General features: G+C 44.6%; 1 protein-coding gene across 1 annotated transcript in view; it reads right to left on the reverse strand.

The window, feature by feature from the left end:
- Positions 1 to 5,063: 5,063 nt before the first annotated feature.
- Glb1 (galactosidase beta 1) overlaps positions 5,064 to 27,654 on the reverse strand; it is a 90,178-nt gene continuing 67,587 nt past the window's right edge. The window contains exons 14-16 of the mRNA XM_076868886.1: positions 27,275 to 27,406; positions 24,891 to 25,145; positions 5,064 to 5,642 (exon numbers count right to left, since the gene is read on the reverse strand). Coding sequence (XP_076725001.1) covers positions 5,373 to 5,642; positions 24,891 to 25,145; positions 27,275 to 27,406 — 657 coding nt within the window. The 3' untranslated portion in view covers positions 5,064 to 5,372. The remainder of the gene's footprint in view (positions 5,643 to 24,890; positions 25,146 to 27,274; positions 27,407 to 27,654) is intronic.

Genomic DNA, 27,654 nt, shown 5'->3' on the forward strand with positions numbered 1-27,654 from the left:
GCAAAGCACTAAAAGAGAACACAGTGAGGGCTGTGTTTTCTGTAGGCTCATGCTCCTGACCAGCAATCTCAAGGTCTTGAAGATGCACCTCCCCCCCTTTCTATGGGAGAACTTCCCCCTCCCCTTCTGGTCCACGTCCTGTTTCACATCAGACTGTCTCTTTCACCCCAGTCTCCTCAGCTGAGCACACAGGCTGGTCAGGAGAAGCACCAAGTTATTGAAGAGAACACAAAGAAATACAGGGAAAAGGATGGGATGTCCTGAGGTGTCATTTCTCCACCCCACTCTCCTCCCTCAGGTCTCCATACACTGCTTCCCTGCTTTGGTGCTTACATATGACAGAAAGAATCAAAGGAGCATTTAATAAGCACCAGCGACACGGCAAGTCCTAAGCAAGGTGCTTTTATAATGACGTCTGTGTGTGTTTGGCTGGGGATGGAACCCGGGGGCCTCACACATCCTACGCAAGTCCTCTTGCACTGGGCTACTCAACAGCCTGCATTCGCTTAAGCAGAAACTGAAGCCGGGCAAGGTGGCATGCGCCTATAATCCCAGCAGTTTGGGAGGCTGAGGCAGGAGGATCGAGAGTTCAAAGCCAGCCTCAGCAAAAGCAAGGCATTAAACAACTCAGTGAGACCCTGTCTCTAAATAAAATACAAAATAGCACTGGGGATGTGGCTCAGTAGTCAAGTGCCCTTTAGTTCCGGTACTCCTCCCCGTCAAAAAAAGAGGAAATTGAAACTTATAAAGTGAATCACTTTCCTGTGATTGGGCTGACAGTTGTGAGTGCGAACATGAACCAGGGTTTCTGTTTCCAAAGCCTATCTTGTTTCACACTAGGAGACAATGCAGCTGGTTTGGGAGCTTGGGGGACTTCAGTTCATTCTCACATGTGAGAATGCAGGTAGGGCAACTGTCTGGAGCTGGACTGGTTCAGAATCCTCACTGGGCATTTACAGACAACTGAAAGGCCATTAAGACAAGGGGTGGCTGAGGGAGTGTTGTAGGCAGACCAGGCTTAAAGTCAGTCACCTTGCTCCCTCCACCTGGACAGTGACCTGATTTTGCATGAGCTACTGGTCCCTACTACCATGTATTCAACCACAGACAGACAGATCCTTCACATTGACTAAAAGTGATTTCAGAAAATGACTTTTTTTTTTTTTTCATAAAGGGGAGAAACAAAGACCACACAAGATCATTTCCTATTTGTGTCATTTGACATAAGACATATTGCTTGTTGGGGAAAACAATGAAAAAAACCCAACCTCAGATTAGTGTTCAACAATTTTCATTCTGAATAAACTGGATTTACTAAGAAACAAAGATGGACAGATTGACAGAAGAAGAAAAAAACACTGCATAGCCTGAGGTAGAGCAGGGAAGGGAGAGAAGACAGAAGGAACCATAACTCTGGTAATTTTAAGGGTAACTGTGTCTCTTCCTCATCACTAAACTGGCCTTAAGAAAGATGTCCTGAATTTGCTTGAGTTCTTAAAAAGTTAAACGTATGAACAAACAAAGAATTGAACAAGAATAACTATACCAGCATTATTCATAATAGTTTAAAACTGGAACCAGCTGGGTGCAGTGGTGCATGCCTGTAATCCCAGGGGCTAGGGAGGCTGAGGCAGGAGGGTCGCGAGTTCAAAGCCAGCCTCAGCAAAAGCAAGGTGCTAAGCAACTCAGTGAGACCCTGTCTCTAAGTAAAATACAAAATAGGGCTGGGGATGTGGCTCAGTGGTCGAGTGCCCCAGAGTTCAATCCCTGGTACCAAAACAAAACAAAACCTGGAAACAATTCAAATGTTTATCAGTTGACAACCAGGCACACAAAACATGGTGCATATTCTATTGTATATGTATATGGCAATGTACATGCTACACCATGGATAAACCTCAAACACATTTATGATAAAGGAAAGAAGCCTGACAAAGAAGATGATACCCTGTGATCCCAGTTACAAGAAATTTTTCTTTCTTTCGTTCTTTCCTTTTTTTTTGGTACCAGGGATTGAATTTAGGGGTGTTTAACCACTGAGCCATATCCCCAGATCCTTTATATATTTTATTTGGAGACAGGGTCTCACTAAATTCCTGAGGCTGGCTTCGTACTTGTGATCCTCCTGCCTCAGTCTCCTGAGCCACTGGGATTACAGGTATGTGCCACCACACCTGGCTAAGAAATTTCTAAGGAAGGCATCCTTCAGGGTCAGAAAGCAGGCTAAACACTGCCTAGCGGTAGAGGTGGGAGTGAACATTGACTGATGATGGGCAGGAGAGAACTTTCTGGGGTGAAGGAAATCTTCTAATTTGGTGATGGCAGCATAGCTGCATAAATTTGGTAAAACTCATGAAATTGTCCCTAAATCTAGACGAGTTTTATGGCATGTACACTCCATATCAATAAAACTGTTTAAATCAGGATATTCTGCAGGTCATATAAATGTGGGCTGCATATAAACCCAGATCACAGTGGTTCACTGGAAGGGTGATGGAGAATGTGCTAAACTTCAGAGACCACCAATGGTCTGGCTAGGTTAGCACAGGCCTGCTCAGAAAACCTGGAATACTCAAGTCTGCTTTATGATAGATTCAATCTAAGAAGTCTAAATAGCAGGTAATACAGTTGCCCTTATTTTCAGAGATAACACTCATATATAGAATTAACTTTTAAATCATCAATTCATGGACAGACAGATCCAAAACAAGGTTATTCAGAGAAATTAGGAATGACGGAAGGCACATCTTACTTTTAAGAATGACATGGTAGGGGCTGGGGATACAGCTCAGTTGGTAGAGTGCTGACCAGGCATGCGTAACGCCTTGGGTTCAATCCCCAGCACCACACACACAAGACATTGTAGATAGCAAAAGCAATGCCCATGAGAGGTGACAGAAGGAGGAGGATGGGTTGAGTAGGGTCCAGGGTGGTACTATGTATGAAGATTCCAGAAACTTCCGGGCAAGGGACGGAACCCTAGAAGGGGGAAGGGATGGAACCCCATAAGATTCTCTCAGTGACAAGTGAAAATACTCTGGTTTTTTGGAGGGAGATAGATGAGGTTTAGAACCAACTGTTCTGTGCTGAAGTTTTAAATGTCCACATCTGTAAACAGGTTTGCTGCTGCCTACCTTACAGTGTGGTCCTGAAGACCAGATGATCAAGTATGAGGCAAGTGCGCCATCCAGTGAGGTCACTCCTCTCCACTGCCCGCCGCCTAGGGACTCTGTGCTGGTCTCTGAGGAAGTGCAATTTATTAAATACATATGCTTTCAAAGGAACAGCCTCACATTTCTTTCCAAAACTTACCAGTTTGGCCAGTCCTGGGGAATGGCTTTATGTTTTCAGTCATTTAACAGTAGAAGGGTAACGAGGCTGTGGATCCACGGAGCTCCTCCTTCACCTCGTCGGCCACATCCAAACATCAAATGGTGCCGACCTCTTAGAGAAAGAGGCCGAGTCTAAAAATTAAGGTCTAGTCTGTTGGTCTCAACCCATATATACCTCCTGCAGCTGGCTCACCCAGAGTTTTAAAATCCTCTGTTGAATTCCAGGTAGTTCTTATTTGTGCCTATGAGAGAGGGAAAACACACTGCCAGTGAAAATGTTGTAGACCAGCACAAAACATCCTTCCCTTCTCCCTCCTTTACAAAAACCATGTTCTCTGTAAAGAACTTCGAACAAGCCAGGAGCGGTGGCGCACACCTGTAATCCCGGTGGCTCAGGAGGCTGAGGCAGGAGGATTGTGAATTTAAAGCCAGCCTCAGCAATTTGAAGAGGCCCTAAGCAACTCAGCGAGACCCTGTCTCTAAATAAAATATAAAAAAGGGCTAGGGATGTGGCTCAGTGGTTAAATGCCCCTGAGTTCAATCTCTGGTACCAAAAACAAAAACAAAACAACAACAAGAAAAAAGCAAATATAGATGAGAAAAAGGGAACCACTCCCAAATGCCTATGGTCCTGAGATAATCATATCAACATTTCATTGATGTGATGCCAAACCTTTCCAATGCAGAATAGGTGAGGATTACACAGGCAACATGTGCTTAGACTAGCCAGATTCCAACTCCGTCTCTGCCACTTACAACAGTATGATCTGGGAAATCAGGAAGATGATGGTACATTCCTCAGCAATCTTCTGAAAGTGAATTAAACATATGCTCTGCTCAGAAGCATGCATGGAAGAAAACATAATAACTGAGAGCTACTGCCCATGTCCAGACAGGCATACAATACAACAGTGTCCCCCACACGTATAGGCCTGTCCATGGCCGTACACAAGACTGTAGTAAGCAAAATGAGATCACTTGATACAATATGAAAGATATTTTTATATAAATAAATATAGATCTGTATCACTTTTTTTTTTTTTAAGTACCAGGGATTAAACTCGGGGGCACTCCACCACTGAGCCACATCCCCAGCTCTATTTAGTATTTTATTTAGAGATAGGGTCTCATTGAGTTACTTAGCGCCTCACTAAGTTGCTGAGACTGGCTTTGAACTCACGATCCTCCTGCCTCCATCTCCCGAGCTGCTTAGATTATAGGTGTGAGCCACCACGCCTGGCTACATCACCATTTTCACAGCTAAATACTGTCTACTGTACAGAAGGACCATACCGCGTACACCAGGCAACCGTTGATCACTTAGGTTGTTTGCATAACTGTTTGGAGCTGTACTTACAGGTTGCCTAGTAGATATCACAGAAATTCACAAGCAAGTCAAATAAGGATCGGAAAAGCAGCCGTCCATTAGATCAAACCAAGACTCTCTTCTGTTCCTTTGATCCTCAAGCTAGTGAAGTGGCTTCTTCAGCCCACTCAAGTCTAGTTGTGATTTAAGTCAGACCACATAACTTAATACCTGCCCAACATTAAAAACAGGACCACTGTGAGTTCAAAGCCAGCCTCAGCAACTTAGCAAGGCCCTAAGCAACTCAGTGACACCCTGTCTCTAATAAAATACAAAAAGAGTCTGAGGATGTGGCTCAATGGTTAAGTTCCTCTGGGTTCAATTCCCAGTACCAGAAACCAAACAGATAAAAAAACCCAGGCTCATCATATTTCATTATAAATTTATTTAGCAAAAAGACAACATGATTCTTAATTAAAATTAAAGTCAAAATCAGGAATACTTCCCATGCTTCCACTCAGACTCTGCAGATCTGTCTGGGTATCACTGCTGTCGCCTCCCTCACACATCCAAGGTGGCCCCTGAGGGTGGGGCACAGACATGGCAGGGCTGCAAAGAGACCTCAGGTGAAAACACATCCCTAAATTCATTCTCTAAACCAACTCTTCCGAGAATGTCAGGATAGCAAGGTCCGAGGTCTGTGCGGGGGCCAGAATCCCAAAGGGTCACCATCGTCATTCATAGTCTTGCCATGAGTCTTTAGTAGGCAGTTCTGAGAAGGAATAATTGTTGGCCACAGGTCTGTTGATAACAGGCGTGTCCACCAGCTCCACGGTGCACAGTCCCGGGCCACAGCCGCCGCAGGGCGCTCGCTCTAGTTCCAGGACCGTGATGTTGTTTGGGGCCGAGGTTGTTAGGATGTGCCGTGGCACGAACAAGGTCATCTGGGGGCCCTGTGCCGGCCAATAGCGGCCAAGGTTAAAGCCGTTAATCCACACCTGCCCCTGGAAGGAGAGAGAGAGACACACAAAACCATCAACCCAGGATGTACGGGCTGCCGTGAGGAGCGTGGGAACCTGATGGACAGAATCCAGCAGCAATGGGGCAAGAAGTGCCCCAAGGGAGGCGGGCTGAGAACCAGGCCCAGGCTAGCCTTGGTTCCAGCATCTGCTGGGATAACTGGGACAGGGGAAGGAATAACCAAGCCTCGCCCCAGACACCTACTCCTTCAGGAGAACAGAGGCTTGGTCTGCCTGACCGGCTGCAGCAGTGACAAATGCCAGTCCTGGAGCCCAGTGAGGCAGTCACAGGTGTCTGACTGCTGTCCTGGCCCAGGGTCCTGCGTTTACGACTCTGCACACCGCCGCTCCCCGACTTTCCTCTGCACGGAAAAGATCCACTGAGCTGCTTCCTCCTAGAGATGCACTTTCCTTCTCTGTTCTCCACTCCTGGAGGCGGGTCTCGGCCACATGATCTGCTGGACATTCAGTGCACACACCTGGGGAAGGAACTCCAGGGCCTGCAGCCTTCAAACAGGCAGGTCTCGGGAGCCATCCCCCAACCAGCTCCTCGAGATGGATATGAGGTCTGGGGGAAGGAGGTCAAAGGGGCCCATTCAGTTGGGTATCATCATGAATGCTGGGTCCCTCTCAGAGCATGGACCTCACGTTCCCTGCAAGAAGCAGAGGCGATCCTACAAGCTGCAAAGATAATTCCTGGGAGCAGGGGAACTGCTTCCTGTAACAACACTGAAAGAGGAGGAAAAACTTTTGCAGGGCAGGGGCCATGGTTGGTGTATCTGTATAGCCTCCCTGTGCAGGCTAGGGTTTGCTCATAGAAGGTGGCTAAATAGGTGGAATGTTCTATTACAAAGAAAGTATGTGTGTGTATGGGGGAGGTCGTCACATGCCTATGCAAAACAAAATCCAGGAGAGGAAGGAAGGATGGATGATTGACAGGAGGGAGGGAAGAAGCAAGAAGGGGGTGGGGGGAATGGGATGAAGGAGGAAAGAAAGTGCTACCCCCAGTGGCCCAAATACAGCCGGAGACACCCTGGTCCCCATCATGCTATGACATAACTGCAGTTGTTCCCCCTAGAGTCACTTTACCTTTGGGAATGTTTTAGCCTCCCAGTGTCCCCTTTATTCTAACTCCTTCTGAATGTCTTCCCTGGGTTCCTATATATATTTTTAAAATATTTTTTTTAGTTGTCAATGGGCCTTTATTTATTTATACGTGGTGCCGAGAATCGAACCCAGTGTCTCACACTGAGCTACCAGCCTCTGAGTTCATATCTTAGTCCTGCCACTTCCTAACTGTCAGACCTGGGGCAAGTCTCAACTCCATTTTTCATACCAGTAAAATGGGGAGGATGGTGACAGAAAGAAACCGTGTACATGTGGTGGTCTGCAGAGCCTGGCTGGGGAAAGCACACCTAGTGGGAGATACTCCTTACTTGACTGGAATGGAAGCCCGGGGTGCTCACAGCCCACTGAAGGGGCTCAAGATTGAAAACCACCCATCTGTTGGAGTAACTCATATAGAAAAAAAGATGACAGTTTCACAGTTCTCAGAACTATTTCACTCTTGTTTTTACCACGGGATGTTACCTCCATCTATCCTAAAAGATAATATACCACAACAGCGTTGTCGAGTTTTCATCAGTTTAAAATCTGTCAGGGTTTTGGTTTTGCAGGATTAGAGAGCAGTGCCACGGTACTTTTGTGGTCAAGGGGAAGATGTCTTCACAAATCAGATTAGCGAGAGGGCTTTGAGAGCAGAACATGAGGAATGGTGTGGACTGCAGCCTTCCCGATAGGTTCCCAACCAAAGCCATGTCAGGTAGGGCACGGTGGCACATGCCAGTCATCCCAGTGACTTGGGAGGCTGTGGCAGCAGGATCGCAAGTTTGAGTCCAGTTTGGGTAACTTATCAAGACCCCTTCTCAAAATATAAAAGTGGAGCCCACGTGTCATTCCAGTGGTTTAGGAGGTGGAGGCAGGAGGATCGCAAGTTCAAAGCCAGCCTTAGCCATTTAGTGAGGCCCTAAGCAACTCGGTGAGACCCAGTCTCTAACAGAAAAACGGGCTGGGGATGTGGCTTAGTGGTTTCTTGTCCTCCTGTTTGCCACTGGTTATCACTGTGCCCAGTTCACAGCAGGCTCAATCATGACTGCTAAGTGAGTGACAGGGGGTTAAGGAGTCATGTGCCTCCTTCAAGGATCTTACAGCTATGTAAACTTAACCCCCAAATGGGAAGAAGTTTCAGATGAAAAATATAGATGTTTGATTTTATTTTTCCCTTTTATTTTAAAAAATTTTTTTAGCTGTCAATGGATCTTTATTTATTTATTTATTTATTATATGCAGTGCTGAGAATCAAACCCAGTGCCTTGCACATTCTAAGCAGGTGCTCTACCACTGAGCCACCACCTCAGCCCCTTTCCCATTTTTAATACATATATTTGGTAAAATTAAGATTTAATCTAGGTGGGGAGGTACCCACGGGTAGTCCTAGTTCTTAAGGAAGCTGAGGTACATATTAAAAAGTTCAAGGATAGTTTAAGCAATTTAATGAGGCCCTGTCTCTCAGTGAAAAATTAAAAGGGCTAGGGATGTAGGAAAAAAAAAAACTATCTGGCCCTAGAGTTTCTTTTATATTATTATTATTAGTAGTGATGGTGGTATTTGTTACTAATGATTAAATCCAGGGGTGCCTTACAACTGAGGTACATCCCTAGTTTTTAAAAAATATTTATTATTATTATTTTTTACGTTGTAGATGGACACAATACCTTTATTTTATTTATTTATCTTTATGTAGTGCTGAGGATCAAACCCAGTGCCTCACATGTGCTAGGTGAGTGCTCTACCACTGAGCCACAACCCCAGCCCCATTTTTAAAAGTTTGAGGCAAGGTCTTGCTAAGTTGCTGAGGCTGGCCACCACCTTGTCATCCTCCTGCCCTAGCCTCTCAAATTCCAGGGATTACAGGCATGTGGGTATTTCCTTTATAGGAATATTTTTTTTTAATTCACACATTCAAGTCTTTTAATGAATATAAGTTTATTTTGATTTTTCCGTTTTTTTTCTTCTGTCAGTTTTGTTAGGTGTAGGACACTTTCAATTTCATCTATCTTTTCAAATTTTTAGCATATTCACAGTATCCTATTAAGTCTGGCAACATAGCTTCTTATTACCAGATTAATGATTAGTTTTACCATCTGCTTTTTCCTTGATCAGTCTTGCTAGATGGCTGCTGCTGCTATTGCTTTTTAATTGTTTTTTTTTCCAGGAACCAACTTTTGACTTCATTTCTTTTCTCTTGCACATTTTTTTTTTTTAAATTTCATTAGATTCTAGTGTTATTATTTTTAAGGCTGAAGCATTACATGCATGCAGAAAAATGCAGTCTGTCCTCCCATGTTCATGAATAGGTAGAATATTGTTAAAATGGCCAGACTACCAAAAGGGGATTCAATGCAATCCCCTTAAAAATACCAATGACATTCTTCACAGAATAAAAAGACCATCCTAAAATTCATTTGGAAGAATGAAAGTGCCAGAATAGCCAAAGCAAATTTAAGCCAAAAAAGCCATGCTGCAGGCATCACAATACCTGACCTCAAAAGGTACTACAGAGCTATAGTAACAAAAACTGAATGGTACTGGCATAAAAACAGACACATAGACCAATGGTACAGACACAGAGACAACCCTACACAGATATAATTATCTGATCCTTTACAAGGAGGCCAAAAACACACTGGAGAAAAAGATAGCCTTTTTGACAAATGGTGCTGGGAAAACCAATTATCCATATGGAGAAGAATGAAAGTAGACCCCCATTTCTAACTTTGCACAAAAAAATCAACTCAAAATGGATCAAAGATGTAGTAATTGGACCAGAAACTATGTAACCCCTAGAATGTCAAAGAGAGATCAGAAGAAAACACAGAGTCAACTCTCCAGCATGTCGGCACAGGCAACAACTTTCTGAGCAAGACCCCTAAAGCTTGATTTTTTTCTTTTTTCAGTACTGGGGATAGATTAAACCCAAGGACACCCAAAGCTCAAGAAATAATGCCAGGAGTTAATAATGGGGATGGCATTAAATTAAAAAGCTTCTGCACAGCAAAACAATCAATTAGGAATGTGAAGAGAACCTACAGAATGGGAGAAAATCTTTGTTAGCTACTCTTCTGACAGAATATCAGTATCTAAACTATACAAAGAACTCAAAAAAGTAACACCAACCTTCCCAATAACCCAATTGATAAATGGGCAAATGAATTAAAGAGACATTTCTCAGAAGAAGAAATACAAAGGACCCACAAATATATGAAAAAAATGTTCAATGTCATTAGCAATTAGGGAAATGCCAATCAAAACTACACTGAGATTTCATCTCACACCAGCCAGAATGGCAGCCATCATGAACAAAATAACGATCAGTGCTGAAGAGGATGTGGAGAAAAAGGAACACTGCTGACAGAGGTTGGCCTGGCCGCCCCTCTCATGGTGGGTCCAGCGACTCGGCACAGTCAAGAAGGCTGGGGCAGCGGAGAACACAGATCAGGGTCCTAGACTATGAAGTTCCTCCCTTCACTTCACTGGTCCCTGCACAGCAGTGGCAACATGTGCAGGATGAGCCAGGACACGTCAGTGTTCTGCCTGACCCAGTGCTGCTGCAACTCACGCTTAACTGAGACCAGAATTGCCAGGAGGGCAGTCTTTGCAGGTGCCTGGTAGTCCCCACACATTGGGGCCCAGGCTGGCCCCGTGTTCAGTGCGATCTGAATGTGCTGTGTTGGAAGCAAGGGTTCAAAACACAAATGCTGTCCCAGAAGTGCTGAACACAGAGGGACAGGCTAGGTTGTGTGCAGAATTATGAGCAAAGTAAATATTTGACTAAATACACAAAGTATAGGATGTAGCCACTTCTAGACACCATGTTGTATCTGAATGATTTTTGTGCCAATAAATGACATCAGTGGTTTGTAAAGTAGACAAACCACTATGGAAATCAGTATGGAGGTTCATCAAGAGGCTAGGCATGGAACCTCCAGGGACCCAGCTATGCTACTCCTTGGTATTTATTCTAAAGAATTAAAGTCATCATTCTATAGTGACACATGCAGACCCACTTATATCAGCACAATTCACAGTAGCTAAACTACGGAACCAGCCTAGGTGTCTATTAATGAGTGAATGAATGAAGAAAGTGTGGTATACATACACAATAGAATTTTACTCAGTCATAAAGAAAAATGAAATGTCATTTGCAGGAAAATGGGTGGAACTAGATACCATTATGTTAAGTGAAATAAGCTAAACTCCAGGTCAGGGTTGTATGTTCTCTTATATGTGGAAGCTAAAAAGGAAAAAGAAAGGTGGATTGGCAGGGATTGCATGAATGTCAAAGAGAGATCAGTGGAGAAAAGGGACTGGGGGTGGGAGAAGTACTGGGGACTGAAGTTGGCTAATTATTATTATATTGTGTGTATGTACGAATATATAACAAATCCCATCATTAATGTAACTATAATATACCAATGAAAAATGTGAAAAGAGAAAAAAAAGAAATGCATGAGCTAGGGTTGTGGCTCAGTGGTAGAGTGCTTGCCTAGTACATGTGAGGCACTGGGTTTGATTCTCAGAACTGCATATAAATAAATGAACAAAATAAAGGCCTATCGATGTCTAAAAAATATTTTTTAAAAATGCAGGCTGTCATTTCACTGTTTAATGCTGAAAATAAATAAACATTCTTGTACAACCACCACTGAGATCAAGAAATAATACATATGCACCCAGAAACAACCCTTTTATCCCCTTGAAGTCACCATCTCCTACCTCTTCTCTAGCAATGTTCACTATCCTGATTTTACTTGCCATTGGTTAGTTTTGCCTACTCTTAAACTACATGTAAATGTTTGTAAATGTCTTATATAGTTTTTAGTATCTACCTGATTACCTAGAATAGTCCCGTGCTGATTTTAATTGTTGTATGATATTCAATGGTGTGAATATACCAAAAAAACTTTTTAAAAATGGTGTGAGGGATCTAACCAGGGCCTCACACATGCAAGGCAAACACTTTACCACTGAGCTACACCCCTAGCCTAGAATATGCCAATATCTACTTATTACTTCTACTGTTAGAACTGGGCACTTGGGTTGTTTCTAGTTTGACTATTAAAAATAGCATGGCCCAAATGAACATTCTTATATGTACCTTAGGGACACATATACACATCTTTATGATAGAATAGAATGTTAGGAGAATTCCTGGGTCAGAGTATATGCAGATATCCAAATTTAGTAATATAAAGAGTAGTGATAGCCGGGCATGGTGGCACATGCCTGTAATCCCAGACTTGGGAAGCTGAAGGAGGAGGATTGTAACTTCAAGGTCAACCTGGGAAATTTTGTGAGATTCTGTCTCAAAATAAAAAATAAGGGCTGGGGGTGCTGGGATTGTGGCTCAGTGGTAGAGCACTCGCCTCGCACGGGTGGGACCCAGGTTCAATCCTCAGCACCACATAAAAATAAAAGGCATTGTGTTGTGTCCATCTACACCTAAAAAAATAAATATTTTTTTTAAAAAAATAAGGGCTGGGGTTGTAGCTCAGTTGTTATAGAGTGCTTGCCTAGCATGTGTGAGGCACTAGTTTGGATTCTCAGCACCGTATATAAATAAGCAAACTAAAGGTCCATTGACAACGAAAAATATATTAAAATAAAAGGGTCTGGGGATGTAGCTCAGGGGTAAAGTGCCTCTGGGTTCAATCCCCAGTACCCACCCCGCCCCCCGCAAAAAAAAAAATAATAATTACGAAAAGAAATGTTAAGGGATTAAATTTTACTTTTAATTAATTTAACTATAAATGAAAATATATACCTATAGTTAGAGGCTGCCATATTGACAGCAGGGCCGGAATGGTGAAAGGCTGTGATGTCATCACCAGCCCAGTCTCTGTACCTTTTATCCAGGAGGCCTCTTTACAGGCCTCAACTATCTTTCCCCTCCCTTCCTCTCTCCGTGTGTCTGTCTGTTGTCTTTCCCCTCCCTCCGTGTGTCTGTCTGTTTTTCTTTCTCTCTCCTTTTTTTCTGGTACCAGGGATTGAACCTAGAGGTACTTAACCACTGAGCCACTCCCCAGCCCTTTTTTTATATTTTTATTTAGAAACAGGGTCTCGCCGAGTTGCTCAGGGCCTTCAAAGTGTTGCTGAGGCTGGTTTGGAAGTTGTGATCCTCCTGCCTCAGCCTCCAGAACCACTGGGATTACAGGCGTGCATCACTCGACTGCCTTCCTCTCTTAATGCAAGATCCCAGGCTCCATGTGGAAGTCAAATCTGGCCACTTGCACACACCCTGCTTCCCACCTACCTCCTCACCGAGGTGCATAGCCCTGCGCTCCTCCTCCCTGCTGTGTCTCGGCTGTTCTCCCCTTGCTCACTCAGACGTCCACTCGACTTTTCCCCATTACCTTAACAAAATTCCACGCTGGCCTCACCTGTGCATCACTGGAAAACTGACCCCCAGACCTGAAGTCTTCTGAGATCTCAGGTCACAATTCCATCCTCGCCTTCTCAGACAGGGTCATGGTCCTCCTAGGACTGGGATTTCCCCTCCAAGTCCCTCACTATCCCTTTAATCTCTTCTTCACCTCGCTCTGACCATTAGTAGAAAGTTGCATCATTTGACTTGGTTTATCAGCCACTGAAAGCTGTAACATGGGCTCTATGTAGAGAAGGGCTTTGTACATTTTGTTAGGAGGTGATACTGTCAGCACTCAGTTACACAGAATCGTTCAACAGAACACGTAGCCTCCCTCATTACATAACACTTGTTAACAACTGTGCCTGGGAAAAAAAGATTGTTGAACAGGTGACACAAAGTCCTATTGAAAAGGAGACTTCATGCGACACTCTGTTCTCAGTTTAAGAGTTTTAAAGACTACTGCTCACCGAAAGAAAAATTAAATGCCGGCATTTCTGCCTTGATTCAGAACAACAACGACAAAATAGCACTTTAAAACAATAGAACTTAAGGCAAATTCTGTTTAAAGATACACACACTCTAATCTTTGTTTCTCTTTAAAAGGTGGCTCAGGCCTATAATCCCAGCAGCTTGGGAGGCTGAGGCAGGAGGATTGCAAATTCAAAGCCAGCCTCAGCAACGGCAAGGCTCTAAGCAATTTAGTGAGACCCTATCTCTAAATAAAATACAAAATAGGGCTGAGAAAAAAAAAAAAATAGGGCTGAGGATGTGGCTCAGTGGTTAAGGGCCCCCGAGTTCAATCCCCAATACCCCCACCCCCACAAAAAAAAAAGTCATGTTGAAATTATTGTTGATATAGGTGACTTAAAAAGATACCTTCTTTATTAATAGGAGGATCCCATCGGGGCTAAGTATTTACGCATGAATATCAAAGGCTTCTGGAATGTCCCAAGACAGGTCCGTCTACAGTGTCCCATGACAAAGTCTGACTTTGCTGACCATGTCTTGACCCCGGCAGACTCCCTGCCCTTAGCTATCAACATCACAGTGATAATGATAAGTTTCAATAAATTTGAGGTTACTGGAAAGACCTGACCTATTTCTTTGTTGATCAGACTGATATGTGTGCCTGTCTGCCTTTCTGTCTTAAGTTATCTGGATAAATACTATCTTCTCAGAAGAGTTTAAAGCAAAATACTGTCTTCAGTTGTTATTTAAATTTTTTTTCCATTTTTTGCCAGGGGGAGTTCCTTTAAAAATGACCATGAACGCAGGCTGAGTGCCGACTTGATCAAGTTCTCAAAGACATGTAGACGACTTGAAATGGAAAAGACAGTTTCAGTTCCCAAGGTTAAAGTCTCACCACACACAACTCATGAATCACTGAGCTACTAACTTGGGAAAAAGAGAATTAAAAAAAAAAAAAAAAAAAAAGATAAAATAGTGAGGACGGTTGCTCAGAGATGTTACATAGATCTCCCTGAATACACAAAAGATAATTAATATCCTCCTCCCTTCAGAGTCCCAAATGGCACAGTTACATTTCTCTGCTCCCTCTTTAGAGAATAAAGTTAAATAACTTGATGTTTTCTTCTGTATTTTAGGATAAATCCTGTGTTGGTCAGCTTTCCAATACTATCAGAAATACCTGGGACAATCAACTTATAAAGAGAAAAGGTTTAGAGTGACTTACAGTTTTGAAGGTTTCAGTCCATGGTTTATTTGGCCATGTTGCTTTTGGGACTGTGGCGAAGCAAGAATCATGGCAGGGAACACGGGGTGGGGCAAAAGCACTCACCTCAAGGTTGGGCAATGAAAGGGGGAGAGAAGACACAGGGTTCCAGGATCCCCTGGGATCACATGCTCCCGATAACCTAAGATACAGCCGCTATGGCCCCATTTCTTAAAGGTTTCACCACCTCCCAATAGCACCACACTGTAAACCAAGCCTAAAATTTAACACATGGCTCTTTAGGTGGATGCTTAAGATCCAACTAGAGCAGAAGCAAACAGAACTGAAGGCATCAAAAGCATAAAATATTACCGTAAAAGAGGAATCACTTTTCTCCATCACATCCAAAATGAAAAAGTCCTTTCCTTCTCAACACCCAAGAGTTCCATCACTGCTGACTGTTTTCACATAGTTCTTCACCGAACGAGTCACGAAACCACCTCACATACGAACAGCTGAGAAGCAAAAACTATCTCTAGGCTGCCACATAAAGTTTGTGATGAAGTTCATGAATTAAAAATTGCAGGAAATTCTCCTTCAGGTACTGCCTATTTATTCCTGTTTCTACATAATGCTAACGAGTTTTGTACTTGAATTAGTATATATTTGTAGCAACATATCTGATTGTCTAGTATCCAAGGGCTTGAGTTATATAGAGTAAGCAGATCTTGTAGGTGGTGTGCATACTTGCAAATTAGGCAAAAAAAAATTCTTTTTAAAACTTAGCATATCAAATTTAGAAATAAAGGAGGGTCAAACAGTGCTAAAATCTTGTGGCATGTTGGAAAAGAAAAAAGGGCATAATTCTTTGAAGTTTCCTTTATCAAGAGCTAGAATCTGTTTCTCCATTCCTTGGATCTGGTTGAACTAGCGACTTGTTTTTACCAAAGAATGAGGGGCAGGTGTCGTGTGAATTCTGACTTGGGCCACAAGCAGCCTTTCATCACTTGAGGTACTGGGGATTGAACTCAGGAGTGCTCTATCACTGAGCTATACCCTCAGCCCTTTTTCATTTTAAGAGATAGGGTCTCCCTACGTTGCCCAGGCTGGCCTCAAGCTTGTGATCCTCCTGCCTCAGCCTCCAGCTTCCCTGGGATGACAGATATGCACCAACAACCCCCCAGCCTTACATATATGCGTTCTTTCCTTGAATCCCGCTCAGGCACCAGGTGAACAAGCCTAGGCTAACTTGCAGGATGATGAGAGAGACATGGTCTTTTCATTGCTCAGCTGATGGTCAGCTAACATCCAGGTAGTCATGCCTAGCTGAGGCCAGCAGAAAAGCAACCAGTTTGCCAACATTCAAAACTGTGGGCTAAATCATTGTTTTAAACTACTAAGTTTTGGGTGGCTGGCTATGCAGCAAAAGATAATGTATATACATCTCCATAGTCTCAAAATGCCTTCCCAGGATAGTTTACAGGAGCCAGGCATGGCGGTGATGCCTGTAATCCCAGTGGCTCAGGAGGCTGAGGCAGGAGATTCTAAGTTCAAAGCCAGCCTCAGCAACTTAGCGAGACCCTATCTCAAAAATAGGAAATTAAAACAAAAACATTAGAGTCGCCCTGTATTTGCGGGTTCCTCTTTCACTTGCCAGTCACCCAATCCTGCCAGGGCCCCCTCAGCCACATCTGTGCCTCTCCAGGGATTGTTGAGCAGGACTGAGACGATGCCTGTGAGCACTCCACAGTGACTGGCCTGTGTTAGGGTCTCTCACGGAGCTGCTAGGATGAGCATTTCCCACAGCTGCACCTCTCCATCTCCAAGGCTACTTTCAAGTCCCAGCCTCTATTTTCCTCCAGGGGCCACCTCTGAGCAATAGAGCACCTGTTGTTTACCTATGATCCCATGATTAAATAGGAACTGTGGCTTGCTGCCACTGCCGGCATAGAAAGAGCATGTCCCTTTGTATCATGACAGCCAGGGAAAAGATCAAAACTCACAGTCGTGTCTATTGTATGCAAATCACTTTTCATTATTAGAAAGTCAAAAAATCATAAGCCAGGGACTCTCTGTATTTACCTTTAGGCAGGTAAGAAGATTTCAAAAGTAAGATTCAAGGATAGTTAAAAGAAGGGATTGTTTTCATCCCTTTAAATCTTTAAAAATTCGTGTTTGTGTATGTGTGTATGTTTACCCATTGAAGGTGAAATCATTTGCCTTTTAAAAGAAAATTGTGGGCTGGGGTGTATGTAGCTCAGTGGTAGAGTACATGCATGAGATCTTGGCTTCCCTTTGATCCCTGGCATCACTAAAGAAGAAAAAAAAGTAGCTGGGCACAGTGGCGCACGCCTGCAATCCCAGTGGCTCTGGAGGCTGAGACAGGAGGATTGTGTGTTCAAAGTCAGCTTCAGGAAAAAGCAAGGTGCTAAGCAACTCAGTGAGACCCTGTCTCTAAATAAAATGCAAAACGGGGCTGGGGATATGGCTCAGTAGTCAAGAGCCTCTGAGTTCAATCCCTGGTACCACCCCCGCCCCGCCCCCCGCAAAATAATAAAGAAATACTGCTTTTAACCAGTATTGCATTTAGATTCCCAACTCTCCGAAGCCTATTTTTAGGGGAGGAAAAATGGGACATCATCTTGCCCCTCTCACCTCGATATTATCATATACCCAAACCAACCGCAGAAGCTAAACGAAGGCTACCCAGGATTTCAATGAGACCTGTCCACACCCATCTCAAAGAGAGATAAGGAGCACCAACGTCAGAGCCCGGGCAGAACACAACACTGTGGGCACAGCACACAGCGTGCCACGTCTCTGGGCACCGAGGACACTCCCTACCCAAGGAGTCTGCCGTCAAGACAAGTCTGGGTGAAAGCACTGACCTTGTTTCTTGGATGGAGTGAAACATGCCTGACCCCTTCCCAGTGAATCCAGCAAACACTCACTTGGCCTTAACCAGAAAGCCACATCCGACCCAAGCCAAGCCAGAGTCATCAGAAGTGATTTTTTATCTTGTGAATCACCCTTATCAGTGACTTCATTCACTACACCAAACTGGTTTCTTTAAGCGAATGAATAGTAAAAGCCAAGTGGCCTGCCACAGGCACCTCCCCTGATGGAGGAGCGAGCCTGGCAGCAGTCTTAGCAATGGCTGGGGCGCAGGCTTTGTTTGGCTCACCTTTCCCCCAAAACCATCTGTCCAGTTGCTCATTCTCCCAAATGTCAGAACTCAAGTTGGGGCGTGCACATGTTTATGCACCTGCGCTGGTCATTCAGAACCCCCCTGAGCTGGTCCAGGCCTGTCCCCAGCAACAGGGACCACAGGACACTAGAAAAAAAACAAAACCCCTGCATATACATTCTGTTACATGGGTATGATGCAGATGTATCTTCCAACCCACTCAACTCCAGGCCCACAAATCCCTTGGATGGGCTACCGAGATATAATTCATATACAATTCAGTGGTGTTTAGACTGCCTTAAAGCCGTGCAACCATTACCATAATTTCAGAATTTTCCGTCATCTCCAAAAAGAAATCCTGTATCCTTTAGTATTCACTTCTCCATTTTCCCACAGTGCTCCCCAACCTTCTTTACTGTAGCAACCACAAATCTTCATGTCTCTATAGATTTGCCTATTTGGGACATTTCATATAAACAGAATCACATAATCTATGCCTGCCTTAACCTGTTTCTGTTACTATCACAAAATAATCGAGATTGGATAATTTAGAAACCTTAGAGGTTTACTTAGCTCATAGTTTTGGAGTTCAGAACTATGGGCCAAGGTCCAGGGATCAAGCGGCCACACCTGGAGAGGGCTTTCTTGCTGTGGGACCCTCTGTAGAGTAGTGAGTCAAAGCAGGACATCTCACGGCCAGAGGGTGGCATACAAGAGAGCCAACCTGGCTTTTATAACAGACCCCTTCTTGAGATAACTTGTTAATTCTTGAATGAAAAACACAGTCTTGAGGTTATAGGCTGCATGCCTAACCACCTTCTTAAAGGTCTTACTTGGTCCCACTTTTTTTTTTGTTGGGGGGGGGGCGGTAGTGCACTGGGGGATTGAACTCAAGGCACTCAGCCACTGAGCCACATCCCCAGCCCTATTTTGTATTTTATTTAGAGACAGGATCTCACTGAGTTGCTTAGCACCTCACTTTTGCTGAGGTGGGCTTTGAACTCACGATCCTCCTGCCTTAGCCTCCCAAGCTGCTGGGATCACAGGCATATGCCACTGCGCCAGGCAGTCCCACTTCTTAATACCTCATAATGGAGGTTAAATTTCATATGGGTTTTGGTGGAGACGTTCAGACCACAGCAGTGGTCTTTTGTGACTAGCTTCTCTCTTAGCATTAGGTTTTAATATTCTCACGTGTTGTAACATCTATCAGTACTCCATTTCTTTTTACTTCCAATTAACATTCCATTGCATGGATGTACCACATTTTGTTTATGAATTCGGCAGTCGATGGACATAGGGACTGTTTCAATGTCTTGGCAATTAAGACTGATGTTGATATGGATACCTGTGTTTTTTGTTTTGTTTTGTTTTGCTTTTAGTACCAGGGTTGAACCCAGAGGTGCTTAACCACTGAGAAACATCCCCAGCCCTTTTTTTTTTTTTTTTTTTTCATTTTGAGACAGAGTCCTGTTAAATTGCTCAGGGCCTCACTAAGTTGCCAAGGCTGGCTTTAAACTTAAAATCCTCCCACCTCAGCTTCTCAATTCACTGGGATCACAGGTGTGCACCACCATGCTCGGTGGATCCCTGTGTTTTTGAGTGGACAAATGGATCAGATGATCTTTGGGGTCTGAACCCTCTGACACACTCACAAATATTGCATATCTATGCATTTTTCAAGCATGAAAGTGCAGAGGATTCACCAGACTGACCAAAGTAGTAAAGAGCTCCTGCTTAAAGACAAGTTTGGTGGCACGTGCCGATTGTCCCAGCTACTTGGGAGGAGCCTAACTCAGGAGGTTGACCCAGGAGGATCACCCAAGCCCATGAGTTCGAACCAGCCTAGGCAACATAGACCAGCCTCAAGGAAGATCCCCTGCCTAGATAATCAGCTCAAGGCCCTCCTGGCCCTGAGCAACGCTACCTGCCTCTGCACATGGGCCTCCCAGTCAAGCAGACCTGGGACTCCACTACCTGTTCTGCCACCTACTTGAGAACCTCATACAAGTTACTCAGCTCTCTAAGCCTTTGCTGCTCATCTGCAAACTGGAGATGATACCGGGCCATCCTACACAGTGCCTGCTTTGCTGAGTAAGGAGATAGTGTCTACAAAATGTTCAGCACAACGCCTGGGTCAGGAACTCCTGGGTGTGACACCTTCACGACCCTCTGACCTCCAAAATGTCCCAACCTTTCCCATCTCCGTATCTTTGCTTCCACTGAGGAAGGAGAAGAGAGACGACGACGACAATGACGATGACGGGGCGAGGGAGCAAGAACGTGTTTGCCAGCTAAAGGGGGAAGATGTTTCCTTTGCTTCTGGGTCACAGAGTCCCTAGATAACGTTTGTTAGCTGCAGAAGGATGGAAAGGCTGATGAAGGCGGAGGAGGAGCAGATCTTGGCCTGGAGGAAGGAGGTGGGGAGGGGATTCAGATCTCAGACTTCCTCCTGAGGCCGGTGGGCAGGAAGTGGAGGTGGAGATAGAGAGATAAGTCTGACAGGAAGCCCAGGGAACACAGGAATCACACCTGACATCAGTCAGAGAGGATGAGGTCCTGGGGGAGGGGGAGGGGGAGAGTAAGGTGGCTTAAGGAGAGAGGTGAAGGTTAGAAAGGCCAATAGGAAAAGGGAGGAGAGAGGGCCCAAGACCGCTGGGCGTGTCTGAGCCAAAGGCCGGAGGCAATGAGAGGGGATGGAGCCTGGTGAATGCTTGGGAGATGAACCAGTGGAGAAGGCCAGTGGTGGACACCTTCTAAAAGGAGGATGAACGAAGGAGACAGAGGAGGAGGGTGGGGGCAGAGCAAGTGGGCTGACAGCTCTTGAAAAAACCTAGTGGTGGCCAGGTGCAGTTTTGTGTGCCCAGAATCCCAGTGGCTTGGGAGGCTGAGGCAGGAGGATCACAAGGTCAAAGCCAGCCTCAGCAAAATTGAGGTGCCAAGTAATTCAGTGAGACCCTGTCTCTAAAGAAAATACAAAATAGGGCTGGAGATGTGGCTCAGGGGTTGAGTGTCCTTGAGTTCAATCCTGGTTATACCCCCTACCCCGCAAAAAAAAAAAAAAAAAAAAAAAGTCTAGTGGTGATATCTAGGCTGGATCGAGGAGAAGCTGCAGCCTTAAGGTAGAGAGTTTCAGGTCATTAATAAGATCTAGGAGCAGGCTTGGTAGATATGAGCAATTTGGGGAATAGAAACACGGAGGTGGCAGAGAGGAGATTAAAGCTAAAACTTAAGCAGGAGCTCAGAAAGAAAAAAAAAAAAAAAGCTTAAAACTCATGTTCATCATGTCCTGGGCCAAAAGCGAGTCTCATTAGGTTTAAAATGATTGTGCAACCATCATCGCCATTTTTTTTTTTTTTTTTTTTAGTCTTGCTGGGGGTTGAGGGTGCCGGGCCTCACTCAGCTCTTACCACCCCTATATCCCTGGTTGCATCACATCATCACCGTTTAATTTTAGAACATTTTCTCAGCCTCCAAAGAAATCCCATACCTAATTATAGCCACTGTCCATTCCTACCCTCAGTCCTAGGCAACCATTAATCCACTTTCTGTCTCTATAGATTTGCCTTTTTTAGAACCTTTAGGATAAATGAAATCATACAATACATGGCCTCTTAAGTCTGGTCTCTAACTCTGCATATTTTCAGACTCATCTGTGTTGGAGATGAGTATTCTATTCTTCTTTACTAAGGAATACTCTTCCAGTGTATAGATGTGCCACAATTTATTTGGTCACCAGTGAATGGATATTATTTCTAGTTTATGGATATCATAAGAAATGCTGCTATGAAAATGTACATATAAGTCTTTATGTAGACATTTTTGTTGTTACCTCTTGTGTCTATACCTAGAGGTGGAACTTCTTCTGGGTCCTATGATAATTCTACATTTAACTCCTGAAGAAACTGCCAAACTGTGCTCTCGTTTTGAATGGCTGTACTATTTTACACTCCAACCAACAATCAGGAGCATTCTTCTGTCCTGTATCCTTGTGAACATTGGTCAACATTGACCAGGGATGTCTAGCCGTATAGAGCTGTGTGAGGTCCTGTCCCTCTTATTATTAGAGTCATTAGTTTGCAGTGAAGGGACATTTTATTGTGTGTGGTTGATTTGTTTTGTTTTCATTCTAGTACTGGGGATTTAACCCAGGGGCACTCTACCACTGAACCATATCTCCGGCTCGTTTTGTTTTTAATATTTTGAGACAGGGTCTTGCCAAGTTGCTGAGACTGGCTTCAAACTTGCAATCCTCCTGCCTCGGTCCCCAAGTAACTGGGATCACAAGTGTGCGCCGCTCACTGTGCTGGGTTTTCGCTGTGGCTTTGATTTGCATTTCTCTGATGATTAACAATACTGAGCATCAGGGGGAATCTTTTCATGTACTTCCTAGTCATTTGTATACCTTCTTTGGTGAAATGTCTACTCAGTCCTTCACCCATTTTTAAATGGGGTTTTGTTCCTATTATTGAGTTGGAGGAATTAAAAAAAATATTTTTAGAGGTAGATGGAAATAATACCTTTATTTTATTTCGTTTTTTTTTTATGTGGTGCTAGGGATCAAACCCAGTGCCTCATGTGTACTAGGCAAGTGCTCTACCACTGAGCCACAACCCTAGCCCTGAAGGAATTCTTCATATAGTCTAGATTTAAGTCCCTTGTTGGATATATGATTTGAAAATTATCTTTTCCAGTCTGTGGCTTAGATTTTCATGTTCTGGATATGTTTGGACAAGAAAACATCTTTAAAGTCTAGTTGACCAAATTTTTCCTTTGAGGATGATGCTTCAGGTGTTAAGTCTAAGACTTTCCCTAACCGTAGGTCCACAACAATGTTTCTCCTCCTTCTAGAAGTTTAAAAGGAATTAAGAAATCAATATTTAAAACCCCACAAATATAGGAAGATTAAACAACACACTTGAAAACAGTCTGTGGCTCAAAGAAGAAATCAGAAAGAAAATTAAAAAAAAATATTTCAAATACAATGATAATGAAAATATATTTCACTAAGATGTTTTAAAAAGCACAGAAATTTTAACAGGCCATGTATTCAACATACACCGTGTACCTGGTTTTGCTCTCTGCTTCAGGGTGAAATTTCTCAAAGAAGTTTGTATTTGAGTATCCGTGCTCACTTCCTTCCACTACATTCTTCAGCAGAATGCAATCTGGCTTCCAGATGCTTCTGGCCACTGGAGCAGTACTAAGGCTCCCAGGGACTTCCTTCCTTGTTGCCAGATCCAGCAGCAGCGCCTCCATCTTCACCTCACTTGTCCCTCGGGAGCATCAACACTGGCCCTCCTCCTACTTCTTTGGTCTCTCCTCACTCTGTCATGTTTGTGTCCCTGGAAGATCTGCCCTTAGGTCTTTTCTTCCTTCAGCATCCTCTCCCCTCAGGGGATCTCATTCATCCCCTGTCTTCAATGGATCATTTATATGCAAAGAATTTTTTTCATATATTCCCATCCCAGATCCCTCCTTTGAAATCCCAATCCACAGATCCAATTGCTTCCCTCCAGGATCTTCTCTTGGCTCTTTTTTTTCTTTTTTTTTTTTTCGGTACCAGGGATTGAATTCAGGGGGGCACTCAACCACTGAGCCACATCCACAGCCCTATTTTTGTATTTTATTTAGAGCCAGGGTCTCACTGAGTTGCTTAGCGCCTTGCCATTGCTGAGGCTGGTTTTGAACTTCGAGATCGTCCTGCCTTAGCCTCCCGAGCTGCTGGGAGAACAGGCATGTGCCACTGCACCCAGCTCTTGACTGTTCTTAAAGGCCCTGCTGTGGTCTGCATGTTTGTGTCCTCCTCCAAATTCCCATGTTGAAATCCGAACCCCCATGGTGATACGTGGAGATGGAGTCTTCTGGAGGCGATCAGCGCTTCAAGGTGGAGCCCTCCTGGATGGAATTAAAAGACCCTCAAGAACTCCCTTGCTCCTTCCACCACGTGAGGACACAGAAGTTGCCATCTATGAGGAACAGGCCCTCACCAGATAATGAAGCTGCTGGTTCCGTGATCTGGGACTTCCTAGCCTCCAGAACAATGGGAAATAAATGTTTGTGGTTTATAAGCCACCTAGTTAATGGCATTTTGTTATAGAAGCCCCAACAGAGACCAGGCACAGTGATGCACACCTATCATCCCAGTGGCTCGGGAGGCTGAGGCAGGAGGATCACAGTTCAAAGCCATCCTTCAAGTCTGTACTCTACTACACTGAAAGTTCCATGAGGGTAGATCCTACATGCAGTTACATCCACCACTGTATACCTAGTACCTGGTACAAGCCTTGGGCACTATAGCAGCCACCGAATAAAGATGTTTTCAATGACTGAGTGACGATAAATTAATCTAGGATAAACACAGGACTTGAGTGAAAGAAGATGTACCAATATCTTCCAAGATTAAAGGAGAGTGACAGGGAAGTGAGATGGTCAAGGATGGACTTGAGGATAATTCAGATAATGGCAGAAGCCCTAGAGGTGTGGGCTGCATGTTTGTGGGGGGGAGATGTTCTGGAGTATTCAATCTGGCCTGGATGAAAGAAAAGCAGACTTTCCTGGAGACAGTCACCCTTTTTCCTGGACCAGAATTTCCTTAGGTTAAGGAGGTTCTTATAAGCAACATCCAAAGAGGCCTTGGTTCTTCATAGAATAGGCAGGAAAGCCGCCATTCATTGACAAAGTTCTTAGCCAGTGAATATGGGGCAGATGAGGCTCCTCCATGCTGCCCACCAAATCCCTGAAGACTGGCCCCAATTCATTCCTGAGGAATGAAAACCCCCTTGTGCCCCCAAGGCAAACACAGTATTTCATTAATAGCTCTTCTGATTCTTTCTTAGATCAGATCTTAGAGGCCTAAATCCAATCTCTTTCCATGAAGACACATACCTTAGTCCATCCAGAAAACTGGATGAAGGTGTCCTGGGGCAAGTCGGGGATGCCACTGGGGATGGAGAAGTTTCCCACATAAAAGGCCGGAAGCGTGTAGTTGGACGAGTTGCCAGTGCAGTTCTCATTATGGCAGCCAGCGTCCTGGCCGCCCCAGCCCTGCAGGTGGCTGCGCACTGCATCCTCAGTGCCCAGTGGGAAGATGGTCCAGTTTGTGAGGATACTGGAGCCGAGGGTCAGATTAGAAACCAAACCCTGTAAAGGGAAAACAGCACCATGAGCTGGGGAGGGAAGGAGAAAGGCCTTAGGAGTCTCTGCATCCTGTGCTGAATTCCTACGAAAAGCAAACTGGGGTACAAACCACAATGGTAACGAGTCTCAAACTCGGTGTACCTCCAAGCAGCATGGACGAGAGAGATGAGCATGCTTTGGTATCTGTAAAAGGGTAACGCAGCTAGGCGCGGAGGCGCATGCCTGTAATGCCAGTGGACTGGGAGGCTGAGGCGGGAGGATCATGAGTTCAAAGGCAGCCTCAGCAAAAGCAAGGCGCTAAGCAACTAAGTAAGACCCTGTCTCTAAATAAAATACAAAATAGGGCTGGGGATGGGGCTCAGTGGTGGAGTACCCCTTCCCCTCAAAAAAATAAGGTATAAATGGTAAAGATGACAACAGTAAACCTCAGGACAGGATTCACAGGGGATGGGGGATGGGGTAACTGTGGCAGTAGCCACCACAAAGAAGTTTATGCTCATCGCTCATCTATCTTCTCATTCCCAGCTGTTCAGATGGGAACTGCTCCATTTTTAGGGGGATTCCATACTAGATCTCAACTGCCCATTAGTAATTCAATCAACATTATGCAAGTGGCTGTGTGCCAGGCTCTTTGCTGGGTACGAGGGAATCCAGAGACTATATAGTAGAGTCCTAGTTGCTCCAAGGGTCAATGAGGCTTGGGGGAGCCAGGCAGGAGGCCCACAGTGATTGTAGCCTGAAGAGAAGGATAATAAGAGAGACATTCATCCTGGAAATACAGGCTGCCCACACAACGTTCCCTAAATGTTGAGAGCCATCGTGGGCTGTGTGGGGACTACATCAGCATTGCAGCCTAGTGAATAGGAGAATCTGGTTATCTGGGGACTTCCAGTGGGAACTTCCTCTGGCCCAGACACATTGTGAGTCCCATTCAAGCTCTGCCTGGTCCCACACAGCACCGGAGAGGGGGTGACCTGCTGCAGCCACACAGCCTCTCAGAGATGGGTGTGACCTGCCAAGATGCCATTCAACCTGCAGACTGCAAGACATCATGAAGCAAGACTCCACCCTTGAAACCTTATCCCTGCCTTTGATGTACCCCCAATTGTCCATCTCTAGCTCCTGTGTGGGCTGGATCTATCAGGTGCTCTACTTGAAAACTATCTTTCTGAGTCTTTTTTTTTTTTCTTTACTAATTATCTGTGACTTATTTTCTCTGGTGGCTTATACTCTCCTGGGCAGGAAAAAGGACCCCCAGATGAGGTGTTAGCCACCTCCCATGCCTAAGTATGCAACTGCTTGACCTCTGAGCTGCCCCAAGAGGGTCAAGAAGTAGCTCTGTCCCCCTCTTCTGTCCCAGACTGGGTGGTGCCAGAGTGTTCTCAATGAGCCATCCCTCCTCTTGCCCGCACCCAATGAAGCACCCTGGAGGGCTCTGTGTGAGCTTTAAAAAAGTTTGCTGGATAATGACCTAGAAATATTTTTAAGAACAAAAATATGGACTAGACATTTAGACACAACATGGAGGCTAGAGTCAGGGCAGCAAGGGAAAAGACTTCCTCTAGGGCCAGCTTGGCATGGACGGACCATCCAAGCCTACACAACAGAACCGACCAAAAGCTAAGCCAGCTTTGTTGGCAAAGTGGGGGGTGCCTCTGGTGAGCCAGGTGGGTTTTCAGAGTAGAGGAAGAGCAGGGCAGAGTGGCTTCCTCCTTCCGTTTCTTTCTACATTATGACGAAACTCAAATACAAGGAAAGGTTCTGTTTGCAAAGCTCAACTTTCTCACCACTTGCAGAGGCAAAGAGCTCTTCAAAATAAGTCCCCTCCCAGGCTGCAAAACAAATCAGGGTGTTTCACTCGTCAAGCTTGGCAAAGCATGTACTCTTTAAAAGGGCCTCTATGACCTTCAACTAGCTTGACAGTGGGGATCACTTCACAATGTGTGAATACAGCAAAACATTACACTCCATTCCTTAATACAAAACAAAAACTAAAACCTGCCCCTATGTTGTTAAGATAGAAAGAATGTACATGTGAGCTTTTAAATGGATACATAAACTTTTTTCTGACTGCTCAGACACAGCCCTGTCAACTCTTGAGCCTCAGACCACTGACAGAGTGGTCATCCCACCTTAGAATCATTGATATATCTGCCGTAGTTCACACGCCCCATGTTCTCCACCAGAAGGTCCAGGGTGGCTCCAGCTTTCCCTGTTATGTTTAGAGGGGTCACACTGGCTCGCTCAAGGATTCCTTGGGGGACCTGTGGGTTCAAAGCCAAAAGAGCATTGAATTTTAGAAGATAAAAAAGACCAGTGAAGAGGCAGCAGGCCAGCCAGGCACGGTGGCGCAAGCTTGTAATCCCAGCGGCTCAGGAGGCTGAGGCAGGAGGATCCCGAGTTCAAAGCCAGCCTCAGCAACTTAGCAAGGCACTTAGCAACTGAGCAAGACCCTGTCTCTAATAAAATATTTTTTTTTTTAAAGAAAGGGCTGAGGATGTGGCTCAGCAAT

Source organism: Callospermophilus lateralis, chromosome 1 (assembly GCF_048772815.1).
Source record: "Callospermophilus lateralis isolate mCalLat2 chromosome 1, mCalLat2.hap1, whole genome shotgun sequence".
NCBI classification, from domain to species: Eukaryota; Metazoa; Chordata; class Mammalia; order Rodentia; family Sciuridae; genus Callospermophilus; species Callospermophilus lateralis.